This window comes from Atractosteus spatula, chromosome 8 (genome assembly GCF_055471065.1).
Source record: "Atractosteus spatula isolate fAtrSpa1 chromosome 8, fAtrSpa1.hap1, whole genome shotgun sequence".
In the NCBI taxonomy this organism is placed as follows: Eukaryota; Metazoa; Chordata; class Actinopteri; order Semionotiformes; family Lepisosteidae; genus Atractosteus; species Atractosteus spatula.
Window position 1 is genome coordinate 42,764,007 of NC_142713.1, and position 23,915 is coordinate 42,787,921.

At 35.3% G+C, this 23,915-nt stretch overlaps 1 protein-coding gene across 1 annotated transcript; it reads right to left on the reverse strand.

Annotated features, from left to right (window-relative positions):
* Window positions 1-963: 963 nt before the first annotated feature.
* On the reverse strand, window positions 964-22,467 carry LOC148829638 (ATP-binding cassette sub-family D member 2-like). The gene is made up of 10 exons (XM_088923463.1): window positions 21,337-22,467; window positions 20,935-21,115; window positions 20,001-20,122; window positions 16,134-16,296; window positions 14,832-14,926; window positions 13,828-13,973; window positions 10,573-10,718; window positions 9,125-9,209; window positions 8,906-9,031; window positions 964-8,308 (listed from the first exon to the last, which is right to left on the reverse strand). Exons 1-10 carry the CDS (start codon window positions 22,270-22,272, stop codon window positions 8,098-8,100), a joined length of 2,211 nt encoding a protein of 736 aa, XP_088779589.1. The 5' UTR covers window positions 22,273-22,467; the 3' UTR covers window positions 964-8,097.
* Between the last annotated feature and the right edge of the window lie 1,448 nt (window positions 22,468-23,915).

The following is a 23,915-nucleotide window of genomic DNA, read 5'->3' on the forward strand; positions in this document are numbered from 1 at the left end:
TACTGTGAGAGAGCCAGGCTGAAGCGTGACAGTAGTGGGTGTAAGACGTTACTTGGCAGGGTGATGTTAGGAGAACGTGCTGCCGGGTATGAGTGAACAAAGGCTGACTAGCCGCTGTAGAAATCTCATGAGGGGGTGGAGAAGAACGACAATCCCGGAGTGGATTGTGAGAGGAATAGCCTGCGAGGGAAAGAGTGAGAACGTCAGTGTGGGAGGAGACTGACAGAAGAACCGGAGCTTAATGAGATCAATGGAAGTCTTAAAGGGACAGCATCCTGGGTGTGAGAGCAGGGCTGTCGGTGTCCGCTGTATGACTGAGTGTGTGTGTGGACCAGAGTGGGTCGTGTGGTAGAGGGACCCTCCCCATGGCAATATATTGGGCATTGGGGAAGTGAGTAGGGTTATCTTGCTACAGCCCTCTGGGCTGGGCATAGGGTCAGGTGTGCCAGCAGCTGTGAACTAACAACCGTGTGTGTGTGTGTGTGTGTGTGTGTGTGTGTGTGTGTGTGTGGAGGGGTGTGTGTGTGTGTGGAGGAACCCAAAAAGGTTAAATTTGGGGTGGGGTGAGCTTGACCATGCCCAAGATGGTGGGCGCACCCCAGGTTCTATTAATGAATTACTGCAGCATTGCTTTTTGTTTTAAAATGTACATTTATCATATAGTTTATTTTAATCTATGATGTACAATAGATTTAAATGTTTTAACTTAGAAATGCATTATATTGTTTCTCAGTTTTCTCAAACTGTATTATGAGGTAACTTTACTCTTTCTTGAGCATAAGGCCTACTAAAAAGAAATTGGAACTAATGTCTTCCCCCCCCCCCCCCATAAACTAATTGAAACATTTGTTTACATACCTTTTAGTATTTGCTGCAATTGTGAATAGTCTCAAAGATATTAAAAAAAATAGTTTCCTATGAAGGATTTTCATGTGTGTAGTAAGAAAAGGTCAGAGAATTTAAGGAACATGTTTTATTTATTTTTTTTGAAGGGTACAAATTAGTCATCTGTACAACTTAAAAACTTTAAGAACATTCCCATTATGGCCAAGAGCTAAAAGACAGTTTTTGTTATTGCGTCTTTCATAGTATACAATTTGAAGGTTTCAGGAGTATATTAATTCAAATTCAACTTACAGGAAGACATGCTATTTGTCAGTGATAACCTGATATAATACAATAGTGGACAAAACAAATCTAACTGGAACCACCTATATACAGTATTATTATATTCATCACTTACTCAAGCTTGATCTTATATGATCCCAAATTTTTGGTCAAACAGCTTTTCACCTGCCTTAAAGAGCCATATTTCTATTTGCTTATACATATGTCACCTTTTTAAAAATCTGTGCCTTTACATGCAGAATAAACACTCTTCAGTGAGAAGACATGCCACAACTGCACTGCAACAAAGTTCAATGCCAGTCCCCCATTAGGTTCTGAATATAATATGGATCTACATTTCTCATGTACCACGGCCACAGAATCTTCTCTCAAACCTCCATGGCCCTCCTCTCATTCTATTGAGGAGCAGGCCATTAACTTGTGAGCTCGCAATGACTGGTGCATGCTGTCATTCCAGATCTATCCCACCTACTGTACATGTGTCTCAATAGGCACATTTTGGTATTGAATTAAGTATGATGTTTTGAAACCCAATTTTTCATTTTAGTGTAATCACAAATACTATAGTATGTTGCCTTATTGGAAAAAATGAGAGCACAGCAAGTCAATCATCCTACTAAATCAAATATAAGACATCATGATACACTGTAACAACAACAGTAAGCAAGAAGCAGATGTGGAATGTCATTTTTAATGTCCAAATTAAACCAGAGGATTAAAACCATATTTTGCCAAAATAAACATTGATGCTCTATTTTTCATTTACTTATTTCATACTGTAGATTAATTGAATAAAACTGCGTAATAAATCAATTTATGAATTGAATGGATTATTTTGTACTGTATGTATAATCAATTATTTGCATTTTTTAATATTGATAACCGTAATTGGAAATTAAAATCAGTTCATATAAAAAATCTAGAAAAAAATAAATCAAAAGGAGGCACATGCATAAGAAATATATAGATAAACATATTTTATTTGTTTTCAGAAGAGATAAATTGTTCAAATTCCTGAATTTCACATAAATATCCATCCACTTTGTACTCTGTGGTAAGACAGCTGGACAGTTGGGTTTATTTTAGGCTGTAAAATTAAAAAGGCTGCTTGCTCTCTTGACAAATACAGCAAATTAGACCTGTAAAAAAATCTAATTGGGCAGCCACTAAATAAGAGACAAACCTTCTTTAACATGGAGCTGTATTTTAACCTGTCCAACTTCTGAGCTCCCAATTATTCTGTGTACAACAGTTTCTTTAGATCACGCACCTTGTTACAACTGCAAGAACTGGAGATATACACAATTGGAAAAAAAGAAAAAAATGGTATAGTTTACATCCATTACCCAGATCATGCAAAATCATTTTAATCACTCATGTTCACAAACATTTGTTTAACAAGACATTCATATTTTTATTTTTATCTGCATCATTCTGTTAAAATTCAGCCTGATGTACTGTATAAGATTAGGAAAAGCAATTAAATCCCATTTAATTAAAATTGCAAACTTTTTATGATTTTGCACATGCTTAGCTTTCTCTAACTAAAGGATATGAGAAAAGAAATACACAAACTATATATTGAATATTTGCCATAAACCAGCAACTTTAAAGTTACTTTTATGCAATAGTTACTGCAACTGCAGATCTGAGGTCAAATGGACTCAGTATTCCACCTGCAGAACTCCTTATGTCCCTAAGGCAATCAATCTGTGAGAAAAATTCAAATCAATCCAAAACTAGACATGTCGAGGAACTCCAAACCATTCAACCTGTTCAGTGTGCAATGGGCATATTGTATTGGATTGATTTGGGAGACATCAGTGACAGCCTTTATTCTAGTTTCTAGCAAAGATCACTCAAGATTGAGAAGGAGGAAAAAAAGAAAAGAGAGCAAATGAGTGGGTGACAGAAAAACTAATAAATATAGCTAATCACCCTAACCACAGGTGCATCACCAGCAAAGCAATTCTTGTTACACTAAAATCTATAGACTCTATATCACAATACACTTATAACAAATTCAGACACTGTTTCACATAAACATTATAAATCCTAATCCAATCTAGAATAGAAAAAGCAATACAGTAAAGATCTTTTTAAGTATAAGATTCTCGACTAAACATACATATGACATTGCTAAAACTAAAAATTCACCGTATAACAGTCCAAGACAGACAGCAGTTCGCTGGGTGTTTACTGAACACATGAATGTCTTCAGCATAACATTAGCAATCACCATTCAGACACCTGAGTTTTTGTTTTGGAGAAGGTTTGTTAGGGTATGACTTTAGCCACTATCATTCACTGCAAGAGCATTCATAATGTCTGCCAGTTCATTCACTCTATTTATGGGAATCAACTAAAACAATGTAATTGCTCATTTAAAACAATGATTTTCATAATCTTTGACCAGTAATAAACCCATTTTAAAACTACATATTATTGCACGGCTGAGGATCCAAATGTATACACAAGGGAACAGCACCTGTAATAATAAGGACTTCTAATCACCCCAAAACATAATTTTAATGAATTGGCAAGATTTTACTATAGTAACTGAAATCTAAAAGCATGTAATTTTAAGCAGAAGTGAGCCTTATATTTAGTAATCTTATATTGCAACAATTTTCAAACCTTGATTTATATACTTTTATATAATCCCTCCTTAAGATCCTGCTAGCTCTTCGTCAACATGTCAAAAAAGTGGCAACAGAAGAACTACAGAGAAACCCTGGGATTCTTGCTGGTTTATCCATACTGTAAACATCTGAGTTAGGTACCTGGTTAATCCGGAAGGAGTAACTCACCAAAGTTTTGGCCAGTGTTGTATCATTGCTCTTGCCAGCAGTATTGACACAAACAAAATCACGTCTCTAATTCCCCTGAGAGTGGAATGTCAACAACACAGGCTGTGGCTGGATGTGCATGAAACCAAAGAGGGCCAAGAAGATCCAGGTTGCAGAACTAGATACTGTAGTGATAAGAACACATACATACAATGGTAGAAAAATTTCTAGCAAAGCGAGAGACAGCTTGCTCAACAAACTCAACAATGGACACCTATTTTATGAAGCACTGAAGTGGTTTTAGAAGATTGTGTCACTAAAAGGCAAATTGCTTTTTTGTGCATCGAAAGGAGGGTATTGATTTGAAACCTAGGCCATGAACACAAACGTGATAAAGAACCTACAGAAAACCCAAAGAAATGCAGAAAGATGTATGCCAGGAATAATATGAAGAGACAGAAAACTAAAGAATGGGCTAGTCTGTGCAACTTGTAAGCAGTCTTGTAAATGGAAATAGATTAAAGTGTAAATGGGCTGGGCAAAAAGTACAGTGGATCATAAGTGGACAAAGAAAATACCCAAGTGCAACCCCATTGGCCGGGAAAATGCTAAGAAGAAGCCCTTACGAAATGATAGCAATATGAAAAAAAATGTATTACAGAAGGATAGCCAAAGACATCTCTGCAGAAGAATCATAAGGAAGCCTTCAAACAGCAGCAGCTCCAAGAATCACCTGGACTCATGACTGACTTGCTCAGCATACAAACAGAAAATATACTTGCATTAAGTACAGTAGGGTCTCAACATTAGCAGGGGTTCAGTAAAGAGAACCATCACTAATTGCCAAATTCGGATATGACCGAATCGAATATCCGACCGAATATTACTGTATATGACTGAATAAGTCCAACCTTTTACCATTGCATAACATACTATAGTATAGTATGTATGATTTAAAAGACATATGTGACCTTTATTTATATGTTAATTAAAGCACCAATGCTTTGGCCTTACTGTAAGTTAATTTAAAAAACATTGATCACAGTAATCACAAATGAATAGTTATCAGCTAAAATAACACAAATCCCTCCTCTGCATCCAGGTTTTATGGTCTCTCTGCCACCGTGATTAGCATGCCCTCCTGTAACAGAAAGGGCAAGAAAACTGTCAGTGAGCCTAAAAAGTCATCTTCAGGCTGTCATTACCCATACTGATGACACAACCTGGAGTGTTCATTACAAGTTCGAGACAAGTTGAGATGAGAATACTAGATAGTGGGTATTTGGGCAGGCAGCAGGGAGAGACTCACTCACTAGCTAAATAAATTTCATGATCCTAGTCTGTTGCACTAATTTGTAAGTTGCTGTTAACAACCTTCAGTTCATCTGCTCTACTCTTCTTCCATATAAGCAGCCAGACCAAAGCGTAAGTGAATGAATGTTTAATTTGCAGCTGTTGAGACCCTATTGTAATCTTTTCTACTAGTTACTACTTTCACCTGAAAATATTATGATCATGAAAAATATTGGAGATGTACTGTTATTTGAGGATGCTCACAAATATACTAAGAAATTTGTGAGCATACCGCTGATAATGCAGCAACATGTACCTTTTTATTACAATTGTCCTACCTTTAAGTTTCTTAATTTCACAATCGTGCAATTTGCATAGCTGTTTAAGCAGTGTCCGTTATTCAAGGAAAATGCAACAGATTCACTTTAAAAGAAATCAGATATCCAACAAATCAAGCACCTAAGCAGCACCTCATTATACTTTAAAAATGTCACTGAGTTATTTTTTTGTGCTTTTTATGGGAAGAAAAGTAGATTTGTAACATTGCAGTGTATACAGGGAATTTGTTATTATGTTTGTAAACCATCAGCATTTGTACATAGTTCTACATAATACAATTACCCTTTTTAGTATTGGAAAATGCTATTTTTTCTTCATTTTTTTCACAATTAGAATGTTCTAATAAGTTATGTAACTTAGTCTGCAGTATAGAACATTCTGGAAATCACATTATGTAAATCTCATACACTTAAAAGGGAAAGAGTCAGAACCCTTCTTATTTGAACACTTGGTGGAAACAAACTGAAAGGAGGTCCCAGCCTTCTCTGGACAGTGGCTCAAACTAATAAATAGCAGAGATACAGGCTACTGTATGTGCAAAACCAAGGAAATGTTTGATTACTGCAGCTCCAGTGCCATCAGAAAAGTAGGCTTGAGGGAGGCCAAGGTCAAACTCTACTACCATTAGTCCTGGCTAAATTCTACTCTGGGCTTGCACATTCCAGCTTTCCTTAAGTTCTTACTTAATTCAACTGATGAGGAAATTTCTCCCTTCTCCACTGGATTTCCTGTGTAATGTTCCATTTCAGTATACAAAGATGTGGATCCACTCCTATACAGTATATAAAATGCTTCAGGGTCCTTTGGGATGAAACATTCTACATACTGTATATGCAATTATTATAATGATTACCCTCTAGAAACAAATACAAATTGCATGAGTCCAGATATTAGATCCTATCAGTTGCTGACTCCGGCCCAAATGAGTCACAATGATGGTTATGTAACAATAATTTTGAAATATGTCCCACATGAATGCTTGGTTGCCAACAATGGCTTAGTTCACATCTGTTGAAAACTTAATCAAATGTTATTTTGTCCTGTTTTTGTGGCATGAAGAGACCCTTAGTAATGCAATAATAAATGTATGCTTTAAAAACTTTGAAAGAGTATGCCTACACTGTCTTAACTCTGTACCTGCAAGGTTATAATTATACATAGTTAAAAAGTGATCAGCTATTGAACTGCATTGTCTGAACAATAGATTGTTATTAAAACTGCCCACTCAGAGGAAACATAGTGACCTTTATTCACATACTTAATATGTTATTTGCACTTTGGTCTGCTCTTAAATTACTCATTATCATTTCTTAATACTCACTCCTTACCTAAGAACAAAAATGTTAGTTATCATCATTAAACATTCTGGGTGTGAGGTAATTTTAGTTGCTGACCTGACAACAGTGAAAACAGACATATTTCATCTAATGGAGGTAATTCAGGGGAAAGATCACTGTTAAGTTAATCTAATGTGATTTTTTATTATTAACAGCCTTCTAGTTATCACATTTATTTAGGGAAAGAAAACAATGTTTTCTTTGCATATGGGGGTAAATTTGGGACCACATTACTGTGAATTGAAGCAGCATTTGAATACGTCAAAGACATTACTCTACTGAGTAACCCAAATCATATCAAAGCAATTATACGTCTGTTAACAAAATTGTAAATAACATTACCCTGCTTCATATCCAAACTACTGTAGTGTACAAGGATCTGGATTTCCTTTTTTTCAGAGGAATCCTTTGTTCCTTCTTAAAGAATATTTGCTGCATCTACAGTAACTATTGAAGTGTTTTCCATTTATTTTGGAATGAATTAAACTACAAATAATGTCCTTTTTGCTTTTTTTGCCTCTTTACATTAGCATAAAAAAGTAAATCGATATTTGATTGTTTCACTCTTCAAATATTTTTAAATTTTTACTTGTGATTGAGATCACGGTGTTACGTAAACAGAGTCACAGAATTATTAAGGTTTGCAAAAAAGTATAATGCTTTGTAAGTAAATGAAGGCATTTATGTTTTGCATAAACACACTATTTCAATCAAAGATCTCTGAGCTCAGATGTAAACATTTGTTACAAATGGCAAACACAAAAAGAAAAATAATTACTGTACCTTACATGAAAGCTTTATCTAGTTGAAACTGCATTCCTTAAAAATACAAAACAAGTTAAAATGTCCTCTTTCTAAGCAAAAAAGAGTGGCTCATAAATCTCACAATATTTTGCTAAAATAATAAAATTGAATTAAATACTATTTTAGGAAACAACCTAATTTAGTTGTAGTAAAGTGCTAAAAACATTTCTGCTTTTGTTATCACATTGCTCAAAACATTTCTGAAGTGGCTTTCCTTAGCCTTCAGTTACTTGATTTCTGAAGAAATCCTACTGTGTTGCTATTTAATTGAAAAAAGAAACACATCTAACCGAAAAACCAAAATAATGTAATGCACATTGATCAGTTAATACTAATTTTATAAAGAATACCATTTACACTTGTTCCAATTTTCCTTCATTATCCTTTGCTTGCACAGGAGAATGAAGTTATTTCTCATTATCAGTAGTTTTGAGAACAGAATCCTCCCCTAAAATCTTGCACAGTTCATTCAGTCTCAGTTGCATTTTGGGAATACCAGCAAGCTGAGATTCCAGCCTCTGTTTCTCTTCTGTAAGGGAAAGTCGAGTAGCTGTGTCCAGCTGTTCAAAACGCCATCCTCCTTCACCATCAAACTGCAGGAGGTGAGTGTGGTACTTCCTACAAACACATTAGGATTGTATGTTTAGCAGAGAACATGATTTTACAGTCAAGGAATAAAAAAAAATACTACACATTCTGCATTTAAAGTTTCTTTTGTAGTCATGTAGTTTTCCTAATGAGCGTCTGTTTTAGATATGCCAAAATTATGTCCTTGAAACTCCCAGAAAAGTCTGCAAAATTAAAGTAAATATACAGGTAACTGCCAAAATAAATATGTAAATACAGTATGTACATATGTACCGTATATGTACATAGAACATATATATTATATATAAAACATACATATACAGGAGTCTGCTACTACGAAAAAAAGGAAGTTGAAAAAAGGGAATCTAACCTTTACATGCAAATATGAAACTCAATGTATGACCCCGGGAAGTACACTACTGTACATGCTATATTATAAAGCAGTTTTTTTTTTAATTGCAGTGTTCTTAAAGACCTTTTTAAACACCCAGATGCTGTAAATGCTCAACATCTCTTATACTGATAATTTTCTTACTCTGTTGTGCCTCCCTAAAGAATCAAATGCAGTAATATCTTCCATCAAACCCAAGAGAATCAGGCCTGTACCATGACTGAATGACTACTCACCACAGAGATGGTCTGTGCGTGATAGAGAGCAAGGATATCCCAGCATCCTTTGCAGCCTGAAATATTTTCCCCTCCACATCAATGCTGACAGCACTTGTGCACTCATCTAACAAAGCATATTTCGGCCTAAGGGGAAAAAATAAGTTAAATTGTGCAGAATTTGTTTAATATGAGCATACAAAAATGTTTACAACAGAATAGGAAAGCTTTTTATTTTACTTGTGATAAAACATGCGTGCCATCCCCATTCTCTGTTTCTCTCCACCAGACAGAACATCCTTCCAGTCCATAACAGCATCCCATCCTTAAAATACAACAAAGCAAGAATTAAATGGAAACAGCCGATACTCTCAGAGTGAGTGAATAACATGATCTAGTCCATATATAAAATACTTAATTATACTTGTAAATAGTGAATGCTGAAATTCACATTTTTATTACTAAATTGACAAAATCTAGTCATGACCCATTTTAATAAAAAGAAACTTAAAAATGCTGTATAGTAAATGTACAGTGAAAACAGCAAGTATTGGGACAGTGAACAGAAATTAGTAATTTTTGCTGTTTAATAATGAAATTGTTCTATGTCGCAATATATAAATTTATATATTATATATAAATTTGAATATATGGTAAATGTATTTCATTTCAGCTTTTGTTTATGAGTATTATTTTGCATACATCTTTAGCCATGTTACACAATTTCAACTGTTTAATTCTCCATTTCCAATTAAATTAAGTGTTGGGACCAATGGCTAACAAGTCTTTCTAATTCCTCATGTTGCATTAATTGTGAAAAATAAAAGAGCTATAAATACATAGTCTTGGTTCCAACCTTATGAGTTCACTTTTTGAGTCTGCCTTTTGAGTCAGAAGGCATAAAGGAAGACAACAGCAGTTGATGACAGAATCATTAGAGCTTTGACGAAAAACCCCAAAATAGCAGCCAAAGAGATTGGAGAATCTCAAGAGTGCAGGGTAAAAGTGTCTCAATTTACTGTGTGCAGAAGACTTTGACAGAATACAAGGGTTACACTGCAAGATGCAAACCTCTCATTAGTACTAAAATGAGAATTTGCAAAGAACAAAACTGAGCAACAACGGTTCTAGAACAATGTTTAATGGACAGACAAGACAAAGTGAATCTTTATCAAAGTGGCAGAACGGCAAAAGTATAGCAAAAGAAAGGAACTGAAAATGATCCTTAGGACACCACCTCATCCGAACAGCATGGGTGAGGTAGTGTCATGACTTCTGAATGCATGGCCACCTCTAGAACTGGCTCACTGGTCTTTATTGCTGATGACTTTCTGTACTTTTGCCTCTTATTTATCTGTGATCTGAAATACAAATCTCAATAGTACACAGCAAAACTGACAAATTTCACTTCACCATCCCCATACATATTTTTTTCACTGTAAATGCCTATGCAATATTTTGGGAAAGTGCGGAATGTCTACTACTTTGTTTAGATGCAGAATTACTAGTTATCAGGGACAATTTGGAGGATTGGTTTAAGTATTTCTTACTGACGTTGTAGACTAGTCTATAGAAAATGCATGCGTAGTGCATATGGTTAGCTAATACTGATGCTGTTACTTATACAGTATGTGTCACACAGGAGAGATGTCTTCTAGAAATCAGTAGGAATTAGAGAGTAGCCTTACCCCCTTCCCTTGTAACTATCTGGTTCAAATTTACAATATCCAGAATAACCTCCAGGTCCTGGTCCCTGTAGCCTTTCTCATGCATGTCTTCCACTGAGTCAGGATAGATGACTTGATCCCGCAAAGTCCCAACTGACATATAAGGTCTAAAAAAATCAGAATCGAATAATTTGTCTGCTGCTTTTCACTACAAAGGAAAACACATTATTGCTCTTCTCACTATATGAACACAAAGACAACTGCAGGAAAAAGATAAAGAAATAAAAGTGATGCATGCATTTATCAGCCTTCAGTTTCAAGTTTTGATATCAGTGATTAATCACTCCTGTTTCTGCTGAGTGTTGTAACTTTGTATTCTCCTTTAATTATTGAACAGGGCATTAGAAATGAATGAAATCTATAAATACCTATTAGCTTTCTACCTAAATATTTGCATTTTAAAGCAGCATTTATCTCTAACCTTTCCTTCTGGTTCCAGGCAATTTAAAAGGATAACTACAATTTTTAAATTACATTTTGTATTGTGGGAATATACTGTAGCTATTGTGGTTCAATTAGATTTTGGAATAGGTATATTGAAAACTCACTGTACTTTAGTTATTATTTGTGCCTCATCTATTGAATATATCTCTATTAAAATCTATTATACAGCAGGTTGCTGAAATCTTTATTGAGAAATCTTTATTGAATGTAAATAGTGTTGTTACAAATTTAAAAATAATAAAAATACCTAATCAGCCAAACCAATTTTAGATGTCTTTTATAAAATAATATAGTCTGCAAGGTTAAATTATATCCTTTGCTGACTAAGTACTGCAACAGGATTATGTTTCTTGTAATACTACAGGTGTTTTATTTTTCAGATGCATTCAGGAAGGAAAGATTTTCATAACATACTGTAGTTCTACTAGAGGAAGAATACTGTAGCCAATGTTAAAAAGTGAAAAATCACCTTATTTTTCTGATTTTCAGAAAATCTAAAAATTATCATCTAGACTGCAAAACAAACTATAAGAGAGAGAATCAGGTTACCTGAGAAAGAATTCAGGTTATTTATTTTTTGTATTTTATAGACTGTGATAACCTATATGTGTACACACACGTTTTTATTTTACCCTTTTATTTATAATATTTGTAACCATTTTGAACACTTAGGTTTAGCGCGTATTTGTATTGATACTGTTTTATCTGCATTTCATTATTCCAAAATATTTCATTATTCTGTTAAGTGAAACCCACCATTCTTTAATTTCCAAAACTAGGCTTTGAACTTTGGAAAAATGTTATTTCTTTTCTGATGCTCTGAGGCTATGGAAAAATCTCCCTGCCTCTGGATCTTGCAAGTTAGTCAGTACTTTTAAATCATGTCTTAATACATACATAGACTAGCTTTTAATTATATTTATTGTTTATTTAAATTTGGTATTTGTGTGTTTCTAAGGTTTTGCATTTGTATGTGCAATTTTACATCTGATTATGGCTAGAACCCCTAACTTAATCAACTGTATATAACTAGTTTATTTTATTACAGAAATACTAAAAGTGAAAATGAATTACTTTATATTTACACCTTCTCAAAGTGAAGAATACAAAATTAAAACCTCACACTTTTCTTACTACATTTCCTGAAGTAATCAACCTTAGTTTGTATGTGTGTGCGTAACTGGAAAGAAGTGTATGTAATGCTAATCTCTTATTTTAATACGGTACATAAACAACATATCACAGGTCTATGCCAGCTTGCAGATAGTCTTCATCTTCCTGTTGACACAGCTATCTTTACATATAAAATATTTATTCCATACATCCAACATTTATAATTTGTGACTGCACTACCACCTGTAGGATCTTTTAAATATTTTACTCACATTAGCTCAAGTTTCCTTAAATATCATTACCATGGTGGAATCACACAGAATTAATACCTATTGTATTACCCGCTGCAGTGCTCAGCTCTGTGACAGGAATTCAAATTTAATAGGCTCAGTCCAGGTCAAGAGAGACAATGCAGAACTGATATTAAATTCATTTTCACTTAAATACCAAAGCACTGGCGGTATCAACTGTCTGATATAAATAGCTTAATGAAGTCAAAAGGACACTGTCAGTGGTCTAACTGCACCTAATTCACTTACTAAGATAATCGCTTAAGCCTAATTTGTTAAACATTGGAGACATTGATTACTTTACTAAAATATTGAGATTTCATTGGATGGTACCACACTAACAGGTATTTCACAATACTAATTTTATTGTTAAACATACACACATAAAAGAACAGAAATAAGAAACAAGGGTTTGACACAACAGTATTTTAATTCTCTGTAGTAATGTAATGATGATCATAGAAGAGAAGATGTTCTGTCTTCCAGAGAAGTGAATGACAGTAATTAAACAAAAAATTCAACTGAAAGAGGCACAGAAGAAATCTTAAAATCAGATTTTTTCACGAAAATCCATGGGCAATGCTTATTTTTTAAATTTAGAATTGCGAATATTTTGGTATACCCACCCAATTTTAAATAATCAGTGGTATGTCATTAACATATTACTTCGAAACTACAAGCCCTGTGACAGAATGAGAATGAAGAAGTATGGAAAGAATCTGCTGACCAACTTCAGGCCACCTGACTTTTAAAATACCACAGCACTAAGTCTCAGCACCGACTGGAGGGGAAGTACGTCCCTCCCCAGCTTCGCCACATGCCTGCAAGTGTCCCCAGGACCACAGCTTACTGTGTCGCTGAGAGCCACGAGAGACCTGGCTGACTATTTCCACCCTCCCCTAGGGGGCGCTCAGCCAACTGTGTGCTTCTGCTTGGGGAATCCTGATCACAATCAGCTAGTGACATGAACCAGGTATGAATCCACTACACATACTGAACCTGCCTGAGTGCAGGTTGAACTCTTTCGGATGGCACTAGAAAATTATTTTAAAGGCGTTAAATATAAATGGTAATTTAAAAGAAGTTTATATAAAATAAAAAAAACATACATTGCAGCAATTGCTGCTGTAGCTACATATATCAGTAAGAACAACCAGTCTTATGGTTACAATCAGTATCAATAAAAACAACAATAAAATAACATTTTTACCACTGTTTTAAACATTTACCACTGCCAACATAACCACTGCTCTTTAATTTTTACAGTGGAGAAGATTTTAGAAGAGATTTTGCCTGGTTAGAACAATGTTTGTGCAGTGATACATAAGGGGGATAAGAAACCATTTTGGGGAAAAAATGTCTTACATACCTTTGTGGAATGTAGAACATGTGCTGTGGTGAGGGTTTGTACAAGACTCCACCATACACTGGCCAGAGGCCACTCAGAATCCTGAACAGAGAGCTCTTCCCACAACCGTTAGGGCCTGTGATTAGTAGATGCATTCCTTCTTCTACCTAAACCCAAAATGTACATCAAAGGAGAAAGAAAAAAAAAGTTAATTGATTCTGGAACTACAACTTACAAAAAGTAATGACATTTTTGTCAAGATAAATAATCTTAGATTTTTTTTTTATTTGGTGGTTTGACAGAGTTAAAACTCTACTCCAACATGTTGTTATCTAACATTTTAAAATGTACTTTTGTTAACCTTGAGATAACTCAGAGAGAAAGGGCTAAGAGTAACATGGTAAAATGACATTTTGGCTAAAAGCCCAAATCAATACAGGTAAGAGGAGCTCCTGATTCTGTTATCTGTTAACAAGCCTATGTTAAAAATAATATATCTAACTTGCTATGCCACACATGATTCTGAGCTTCAGGCTATGGATATTTTGGTATAAGTTTATTTTATTATTGGCATTGAAACAATTTGATTATGTCAATAACAAAGCTGCTCTTTTTACATGATAAGGATCTCTTGTATATACTGTAAATTGAGAATTATATACTGTATATACACTATGCATTTAATATTTCTGCTATTCTTATCATGTAAAAAACATTTTGGATTATAAAAGTCAAAAGAAATTAAAAATAATCACCTATAGTGAGACAAACATAATTATACCAAGATAAGTGTTGGCTAATACTATTTTTGTATCACTTGTGAAGAACAGTGGTTCTAATACACATGTACTGTACGTATGTGGGACTACAGTGATATACTAAACATGAAAATTGAAAAAGACCTGCTAGGAATCCAAGTATATGTAAAGGAGGAAAATAACAAAAATTTAAAGTTTACATTTTCTCTATAAGTTGAATTTCAGAAAAGCTTGAATAAAACAATTGTGATCTGTTTTGGTACTTACTTTGAAATTTAAACAGGAAACAACAACATCACAATTTGGTGTGATAATTGGGACATCCTCACACACAATCCCTTTGTCTACATCAATAACATTTCCTTGGAACACATAGAGAAAAACGTGGCATTAATAAAGAAAGAGTAATAGACTAGACAGGGTTATGGTTTAATTGTTAAACAGTCATCCCTTACAGAATCACCACAGGAGTAGTGTAAATCACAACCTATAGAAGGCTGCACATAGGAAACGTTTTGAAAATACCTTACTTCTTTCTATTTACTTTAACTGTAATTATTCTTTTCTTGTACCTCTGAAACATAACTTCTATAGCTTTAAAACAGCTACATGCCAGCTACCTTTCAATAAACACTTCTGAGTCTTTAAGATATATAATACTTTCTAAAAAGCAGTAATCGTACAGGACAGCTTTAAAATAAATATTCCAATGGATAATCTCCCATTTCTTCTAACTCTGTGCAATTCAGCCACATTTTCTAAAAAAATGACATAAAAAGCAATCCTTTCATTTCTATTTTCCATGCCTACCTTATTTATAGATAGGTTTGCAGCTAATCCCCATTGGTGGGAAAAAAACATTGTTCTGGCACATAAGACTGGAACACAGATAACGATTATCTACTGTACTAAAACATGTTTACTGTTTTAATTATGGATAGACTATCTATGGCTGCTATATAGCCTTAGATGAACAGTGGATAAACTCCTGTACAAAGATCTCCTGAACAGGATCATTGTGCAGGCTCAGATTAAAGCAAAACTTTGACAGCCTGCAAATTCAGAATGTCTCTGCACACATGGGTCTTGCATTTACTCATTATGTAACTGGCAAATAGCAGGTGCATAAAACTAAGGACTGTCTGGTGAGAAATATACAGTAACTTCATTATTTAGATAATTCATAATTTAGATGGCAACCAGAAACATTCTTCTGCAGGATGGTCACACTCAGACTCAGACCACTCAGATGGTCTTGTAGATTGGTTGAAAATGTTTTAACATTGCTTTTGTTGAAGATGAGTGTAGTGTGGATACATCCGGTGTAAATATGTATTATTACATTATCCTTGTAGAAATTGTATAAACTTCTTGAGGCTCTTTTTCCTTGCCTAAGAATTATATGTTACATAAAGTTCCGAATGATTTGGATATTTATTAGAATACCGTATAATGTATAAGCAAAAGACTGCTTGTATTTAATGTGCTGCTTTCTGGTAGCTGTAAAGGGTCAATTTGCTGTAGTAATATATAGTATATGAATGCACATTTATTTATTTATTTAAGTACCTTTGATCTCAAGAGGACCATCAATATGCATCTCAGGTCTGGCTGCACCTTTGTTGTCAGATGGAGCTGTAACAGTGGAACGCTTGTATATTCCTTTCTGCACTTCATCAAAAACCAAAAACATGTTGTGCACGCGAGCTGTATAGCCAGCCAGTTCAGTGACCTGTTAAAGTGAATGGATAAATGCTTCAGCACAAAGGCACTGTGAAGAAACAGAATGATGTCAATAGTCTACTACATAAAAATTATAGTCTTTGCAGCCTGGTTTCAAAGCCAATCAACAAATAATGTTTTGTGTGAGATAAGAATAGCCAAAAAATAACATAATAAGAAAATATCCTCCTAATAAATGAAAAATATTATTTCAAAGAATCCTCTGTCATTTTAAAATAGGATGGTACTTTTCAATACCTTTTTAACAAAAGTTTTCATCAATCAGCATGAGGCACAAATAAACGAAATGTACAATTTATCATGAGGTGTCCCATATTTCTCATTTTGTAAACCAATTTAGTTATGAATTCAAGCCAAAGCCTTTTTTCTTTACAATTCTAAAACATGTAAAAGCAATTTTAATGCTTGTTCTTTTTCAAATAAAAAGCAGATATTGCTGTCTATACTTTATACATGTTGTATTACAAGTTATGGCATTAAAAGACAAAAGAAATATCCAAAGACTGTTTCAAGTCTTGGTTTATAATTTATAATTGTCAGGAGAGATGATTCATTTATTTTAACCCAGGACCCTTCAAATTTTAAAATTGTCCAATGGTTTTGACAAAGTGAATATCATACATATATTTTCTTTTTCTTTTTTTCATATACAAATTTTCTTTTTTCATATACATACATGTATTACTAAAAGCTACTTTTTCCCTTAACTGAAGTATCCCAAGAGATTCTGTATGCAGTGGGAAAAAGGCAGAACAAAGCATCTTTGACCAGTGTCAGAAAAAGAGTTCACTTCCACTTGATCACACGAATTGTTAAATAGGGAAACATTCTGAATGTTAAGCAGATGGTGGATTATGCCCAACTAGTTAAGCTTCCCTTACAGCATTCCTAATGCCATAAACGTGATTTCAATATGAGGTTTCAAAAGCATAAAGCTTTCACTTGTGCTTTCTGATGCAATGTTTAAATGCCATATTAAGAAAGGAAACATTTACAGTGTAAACCATAACGTTTGTAATAGCAAACCCATACTGTAAGTTTAGCTCCCTGGCACGCAGAAAGTAATGAATTGTGGTGAATAGCTTTCAGTCACAGAAGCTGAAAAAGGAAACTATACAGATAGTGTAATTCTGACCTGCAGTGCACTGGCTGCCTGTACAGTGTTCTAACACTCTATCTAATCTCAGTTTTAACCAAAACACGTGTTCATGCTTCCTAGAACTCTGGCACTCTTGTCTGGACAGAAGACTATTGAGCAGGCACGCAAAATACTTTAACAGCTACAGCAACCAAATAATCAAAAAATCAAAATTTATTGTGTCACAACTATACAGAATATGGTAATGTGGTAAAATAAAAAACTGCACATAAATAACATGGTATTGCAGCAAAAGTTGAAAGGAGAAATGTATACTGTACATTATTGCATTCAATCAGCACATTTGGAACAGCCCCTTGTTCCAAAGTAGAAATTTCTGTCTACTTCATTAATACAGCTGCATGATTAAGTTCCTGTAAGAGGGTTTATTCATTTTATCTGTCTCTCCAAATTGGACAGATGGTCATCTCTCTTAAAACTATGAATTAACAATACTGCAGTCTCTGAAATGGGCCTAGCCCATGTTAAGCTCTCAACGCTGTAAAGTTGCGATTATTGTGAAAGTGGTAACATTAAAATCAGCCTTCATATACAGTAATACTTCACATCATTCTGCCCGATACCTTATACATTAATTAATGTACTGTAAACCCAGCTCTTAAAAATCACTAAAAAAAAGAACAACTCATGGATCAACAGGAATTCATTTGCCAAACATCTCAAGACGTAACTTTAAGCTGTTGTTGTTACACTGCATCTCCTAAGACTTCTGATGATAGTGGTAAAAAGACAAAGCTCAGCGCTTATCTTCACTTGAAAGAAATTTGTCTTTACACCACAAAGAGGAAAAAACACAAGCTGAACCAATCATCTGTTTGATCTTGTGCACTGTGTTTGGCATAACTAACATAGATAACGAGCCTTTGGTCGGCTAATGGTCACTTCAGAAATGACTGTCCCTAATAATACAATACAGAAATATTATTAACAGCTAGTTTACAAATATTTAACTGATCAGGAATTAAAATAGTGATTCCAATTGTCTGTTCTTTATTTAAAAAATGGCAAATATGACACCAGTCATCACTTTCCAGAGAAAAACATGTTGCTAACGATCATGTTCCAACTTCTAGTTATTGATATTTCAAAGTAGTAGGTACTAATTAGTATAATACATACTGAGCATTATGATAATTTCATCACTATAATTCCACATAATTCCATCACTTATTACAGCCACAGATTCTTAAAGTTATTATTAAGGAAATGACAAAATTTTGTAGCAAGTGTACTGACACTGTGTTGAACAGTCATGACATATGTAAATTCATTATGGGATCAACGGGGTGGAGCGGTAGCTCCGTGGCTAAGGATCTGTGCCTGTGGCTGGAAGGTTGCCGGTTCAAATCCCGCAGCCAGCAGAGGAATCCTACTCTGTTGGGCCCCTGAGCAAGGCCCTTAACCCCAACTGCTCCAGGGGTGCCATACAATGGCTGACCCTGTGCTCTGACCCCAAGCTTCTCTCCCTGTCTGTGTGTCTGTGTCTCATGGAGAAAAGCTGGGGTATGTGAAAAGACGAATTCCTAATGCGAGAAATTGTATAGGGCTAATAAAGAAACATTATCATTATCAGTGTTAAGTATTTGGGGATCTACTGAGGAAGTCACAAACCAATAGCATGTGTGATTTTATTTGAACACGACACAAACTGTACATCTTTGACACCTGTCTTACACCAGGTTGCAGATGTTGTCTTGTGTGACTGTCCCATTTCTCCTTTAGGGCCTGGACAAGACGTTACCTCTAGGTCTCTGAGCCCTAGCTGATACATTTTGTCCAAGCAAATGTTTGGTGGGATGAAGTCGAAGAGTAGGCCATCTAAAACATTAAACTCACATTCTCCACTCTTAGGAGAGACAGGGTGATACAGTATTTGCAGCACAAAGATCTGTATTGTCCTGATGGAAGGCCATCACAGGAAGGGCAGAAAGTGAATTCCCAGAATGTGATAAATACAGCAACATGATGTAGCACTGTGCAGTGAGGTTGCCATTACAAGTGCAACCGTGTAGCAAAAAAGGCACCCCTGCTCACACATCTGCACTTGAACCATCTTACTGACTGGTCTACTGTACACAACTAGCTTAATTTTTTATTTTTCTGTGTCACATTCCATACAACACCCTGATTGATCAGTGGTGATTCCTGTTGAGATGTTGCTCCAACATTCTCATTAACAAAGGCACTACTTTCTTAATAGGCAGGGAATATTGGTTCCTTTCTGCGTTTTAGGTTCAACAGGATAAATCACCTCTTCGCCCGTGCCCAATTAAATCTTTTGCTAATTAGCTGACTTAATGCTTGAGACAGCACAATTATTTGAATGTATCATGGTCAGTCACGGATGTTACTAAATAAAATATTTTTTTAATGCTCGGAATATAAACTAATAGGAAGGCAGTGTGAAAACCTATTTTTTGTGAACACATTTTTATTCTCCTAAACTCAGTGAAGTGATGTGAAAACATTTAAACATATTTAAGCAAATCTAAAACATATGAAATAAGCCACTCTGGAATACAAGTTTACCTCACCTCTTTGTAGGAAGACATGATTCTCTCTATAGCATCAGCTCCAGAGGCCAGGAGATTACGTGCTGTTGTGAAGGCTTCAGTTCTTTCACTAACTAAAACTTGAGTTTGGCCATCTTCCAGTTCTAAAAAAGAAACAAAAGTGTTCCTCAAAATGAATTTGTATTATATTTAGGAGACACGTGAAAAGAACAAGTACAGTTTAATACATACGTTTACATTCTACAGTATTTTACACAACATGATAAAAAAATGACTGAAGTTGTTTAATCAGAAAACTACAGATGTCGAATCATTGGTTGCTAGCACATCCAATAACCTCCTTCCATTTGCTTTTTCACCCATTTTAATTAAAAAATCATATGGTTCTATAACAGATGACAACAGCCTTGCATGTGACATGTTTAAAAACATGAGTCTGATTTATTCTTCTGAGTATCCCAGTCTGGATTACTTTGATATTCCAGTTATTTAAGTAATCAGTAACTTAAATTACTTAACTGATACGTATTTACGTGTGTTTCTATTTGGAACAACAATTATTTATTAACGTCTAATAATAATAATAATTCTAATAATAGAATTGCCTTCTTTCCACCCGAACGCACTCTCAAAAAGAGTAAGAACAAAAAACTCCTGGCCCTTTAGCAACAGACTGTGACACCATAACCTCACATAAAAAATGCTACGGTTTTCTTGCCATAAATAAACTGAAGACGAACAAACACATAAAACATGGTGTCATTTGTAATCACTGGCATATTTCTGTGTCACATTTTAAACATTTTGCTATTATGCGTATGAAAGGCAATAATTAAAACTCCCATTTAAACGTATTACTAGTAATTAAACACTTTTAATTATCGTTAATTTACCAGTATTACGAATTTACATTACTTAGATAACTCAAAATATTTTAGAGGAATCTTTATTTTACCGTTATCAGCAAAACCAGTTGCGGTGATAATGGGTACTGCCACCATAACTAAGCCACTCCCACTCCAGACATACTTCATCAGGAACTGCTCTATCATAATATACCAGAGCCGCTTAGACAAAATAAGGTTCATCTGTTCAGCAAGGGCCTTGTAACATTTCTGCAGTTGTTTCATCTCTACCTGTTTTAGAAGAAGAAGACACATTATTCACACTATGAAAGTGGCATTAAGTATGTGTAATTGTTCAGTTTTGAAATCCTGATTTCATTTAAGTTACGTTGCTCCACTCGATATACTATATTCGTGTTTCTACAAAGGAATGCATTTTTTAGTTTTACACTGAGGAGAGACATAGCCAGAACTAAGACTGACATGTAGTGTACTCTCCACTGTTGTCTTACCTTATGTCCCCTGTAAAAGGCGATCTCTTCAGCGTTGGCAATGATGCGTGAATGTGCGTAACGCAAGTAACCCTTTCTGTGTGCCTCCTCCGCCACCAGTTTCCCAAATTTTGGCGAGCAGGCTCTCAAAACCTTAGCTGTGGCATACACGACGAGACCTGCCAGCAGGGTCGGGCCGGAGGCGTTGGCCCCTCTTGATCTTGCAGTTTGAATCAGAGTGTAAGAAGTAAGCATCACATCCAGAATGGGTTTTGTAAGGTTAGAGTACAAATGTGCAACCGATTGCGAAAACATCATGATGTCCTCCGTAAGGGACTGGTCTGGGTTCGCAAGCCTCCCATCCATATTGCTAACCTTATAGTAAGTCTGGTCTGTGAAATACGTTTTATATGCATGATCGACTAACCGAGTGCGAAAGGCCAAAGCAAGCTTGCACTCCAAAAAACGTATTGCGCTATTGACAAACGTGGCCGGTATGGCTATAAGGAGCCATTTCATTAATTTGATGACGAAGCTTCTTGGTTGTTTCTCTACTATTGTCTTCACGATTTTACCGTCTAACCCTGCCACATAAATGGACAGGAATGTCCTCGATATCAAGGCGACAGAATGTAAGCAAAGCAATCCGAGCTCTTTGGTGATAAGCTTTGGAAAGAGGATTTTTACAAGTTCCAGTATCTGATTGAAGAACTCGGCATTTACTCCAGGAGACCTATTTGCCGTTACGTCCGTCGTTCCTGGCAATATTAATCCGTTTTGTTCTTCAGTTTTGAGGGGTTCTGTCTTCTTATCGTCGGGTCTTCTGTTGATCTGCTTGCAAATGACAGGATACAACGTTTTCACCCCATAAGCGGCCGCCAGGAGAATAGCGGCTCGTTTTGCTGCAGCTGACTGATTCCATTTCACTTTAGCTGCCGCATGCAATATATTGGACATTTTTTTAACAATAGGAGATATATAAACTTGTCAATCCTGTCTGACGTCGTTTCGGTACATATCCTTCAGTAAAATGTAAAACAATAAATCGAAATTAAACATAAGAAAACAACCAGAAAGAACTGAGGGAAATTCAACTGCAGATTGTTTTTACTAAGAGCCTCTGCACCACTAGACAGTATCAATTGGAGTGTTTCCGTCAATAGGTTGTGCAGTCTTTCTTCTCGGCTACTCCCCCGGAAGAAGTTGATTGGTTATTTCTGCAGCGAATGCAAATAACAGATTGTAAAACGTTTGAGATGCGCATCTGCGTTGTTCAGACTGTGTGTATGCAAAACGTAACCCTAAGGGTTCACGTGATTCTCAGTGACTGTGGTCAACATAATATACAGTAGTTATGAAACAAACGACTTAGAGGAATAAGGCAGTAGAAAAGTACAGTAAAATGTGTACCTTACTTTGAAATAATGTCGCGCAAAATGTCGATATGAAACAACATGCTTTATTTTGATGAAAACGGTGAATTTTAAAAGCACGTTGAATTAATGAAGAGTACTGTGTATGCATTTCAAAATACAATATAAAACAAAATTCAACAACACCTCCTACATCTTCACCACCATCATCATCACAATATATGCTATCGCAATACTAAAATCCCAGAAATAAAAATACTTTTTAACAACCGTAATTTTTAAATCACCTAAGAAACAGCAAATAGTAATTTAACATTAAGCAGGATTGAATTCCTATGCACTGTAACACTACGCAAATTATACACTATTAAAGAGATTCAGTTTGATTTAACCTAGTTAATATCAGTACAAAGAAAGAAAACTGAAGACTACAGTACCAAGGCTGTCTGGACAAATATCAGTTTATAATTTCTATGTGTGTAGCCAAATGTATATTTTAAACTTTATTATTAAATGCTCAGGCTGAATGTGGCATTTGTATATATAGAATTCCTGGCTAGAAACAGTTTACCAAGTGAAAATAGTTAACACTGTTTTTGTTTAGACCACTTTTAAACGGTATGACGTGCAATTAAGAGCACGCAATTCCAATATCCTGTATTGCCTATACAGTACGTCTGGAATCTACCGATGCTTTTAAATGACCAGAAATTCAGTTACTCCCAGCTGAAACGAATGGGGACCTGCAAGTCCGACGAAGCGCGCACACACACAATAATTTACAGACACCAAGTAATGTAGTGGAAACCAGAGAAATTAAAAAACACAAGCGAGTACAGGGAGATGATCAAGCTACTGTAACTTCGCAAGAAAGCCCCCCCAGTCTCCAGTCCAGATTCGAAGGAAGGCTACTATAACTGGGAGGATCCATGCTGAAATTGAGTTGGTCAAAATACACCATGTTGATTTGAATAATTACCCTAAATTCTCAAATTGAAAAAGCAGGATCCTACATATAGTGCACCTGTTATGTGCGCCCCCTGCCTCTCTCCAGGCCTCGAGGCTCTCGAATTTGTCAGTCAGAGCAGTTTGACTCTTAGCGCGCGGTAAAAAGTCTCGAGCTGCGAGGAGCGATTTATCTTGCGAGAGAAAAAAACTAAAAATTTTAAATCGATAAAGGGTATCCTTTGCTGAAGGATATCTATATTCAAATAAGTACTTACACAA

Coding starts and splice junctions, on each gene's coding strand:
- LOC148829638 (XM_088923463.1), bottom strand. CDS start 22,272: ATGTCCAATATATTGCATGCGGCAGCTAAAGTGAAATGGAATCAGTCA. Junction 14,927..16,133: donor TGGTCCTCTTGAGATCAAAG/GTACTTAAATAA, acceptor ATGTGTTCCAAG/GAAATGTTATTGATGTAGAC. Junction 13,974..14,831: donor TTTCCTGTTTAAATTTCAAA/GTAAGTACCAAA, acceptor TTTTGGGTTTAG/GTAGAAGAAGGAATGCATCT.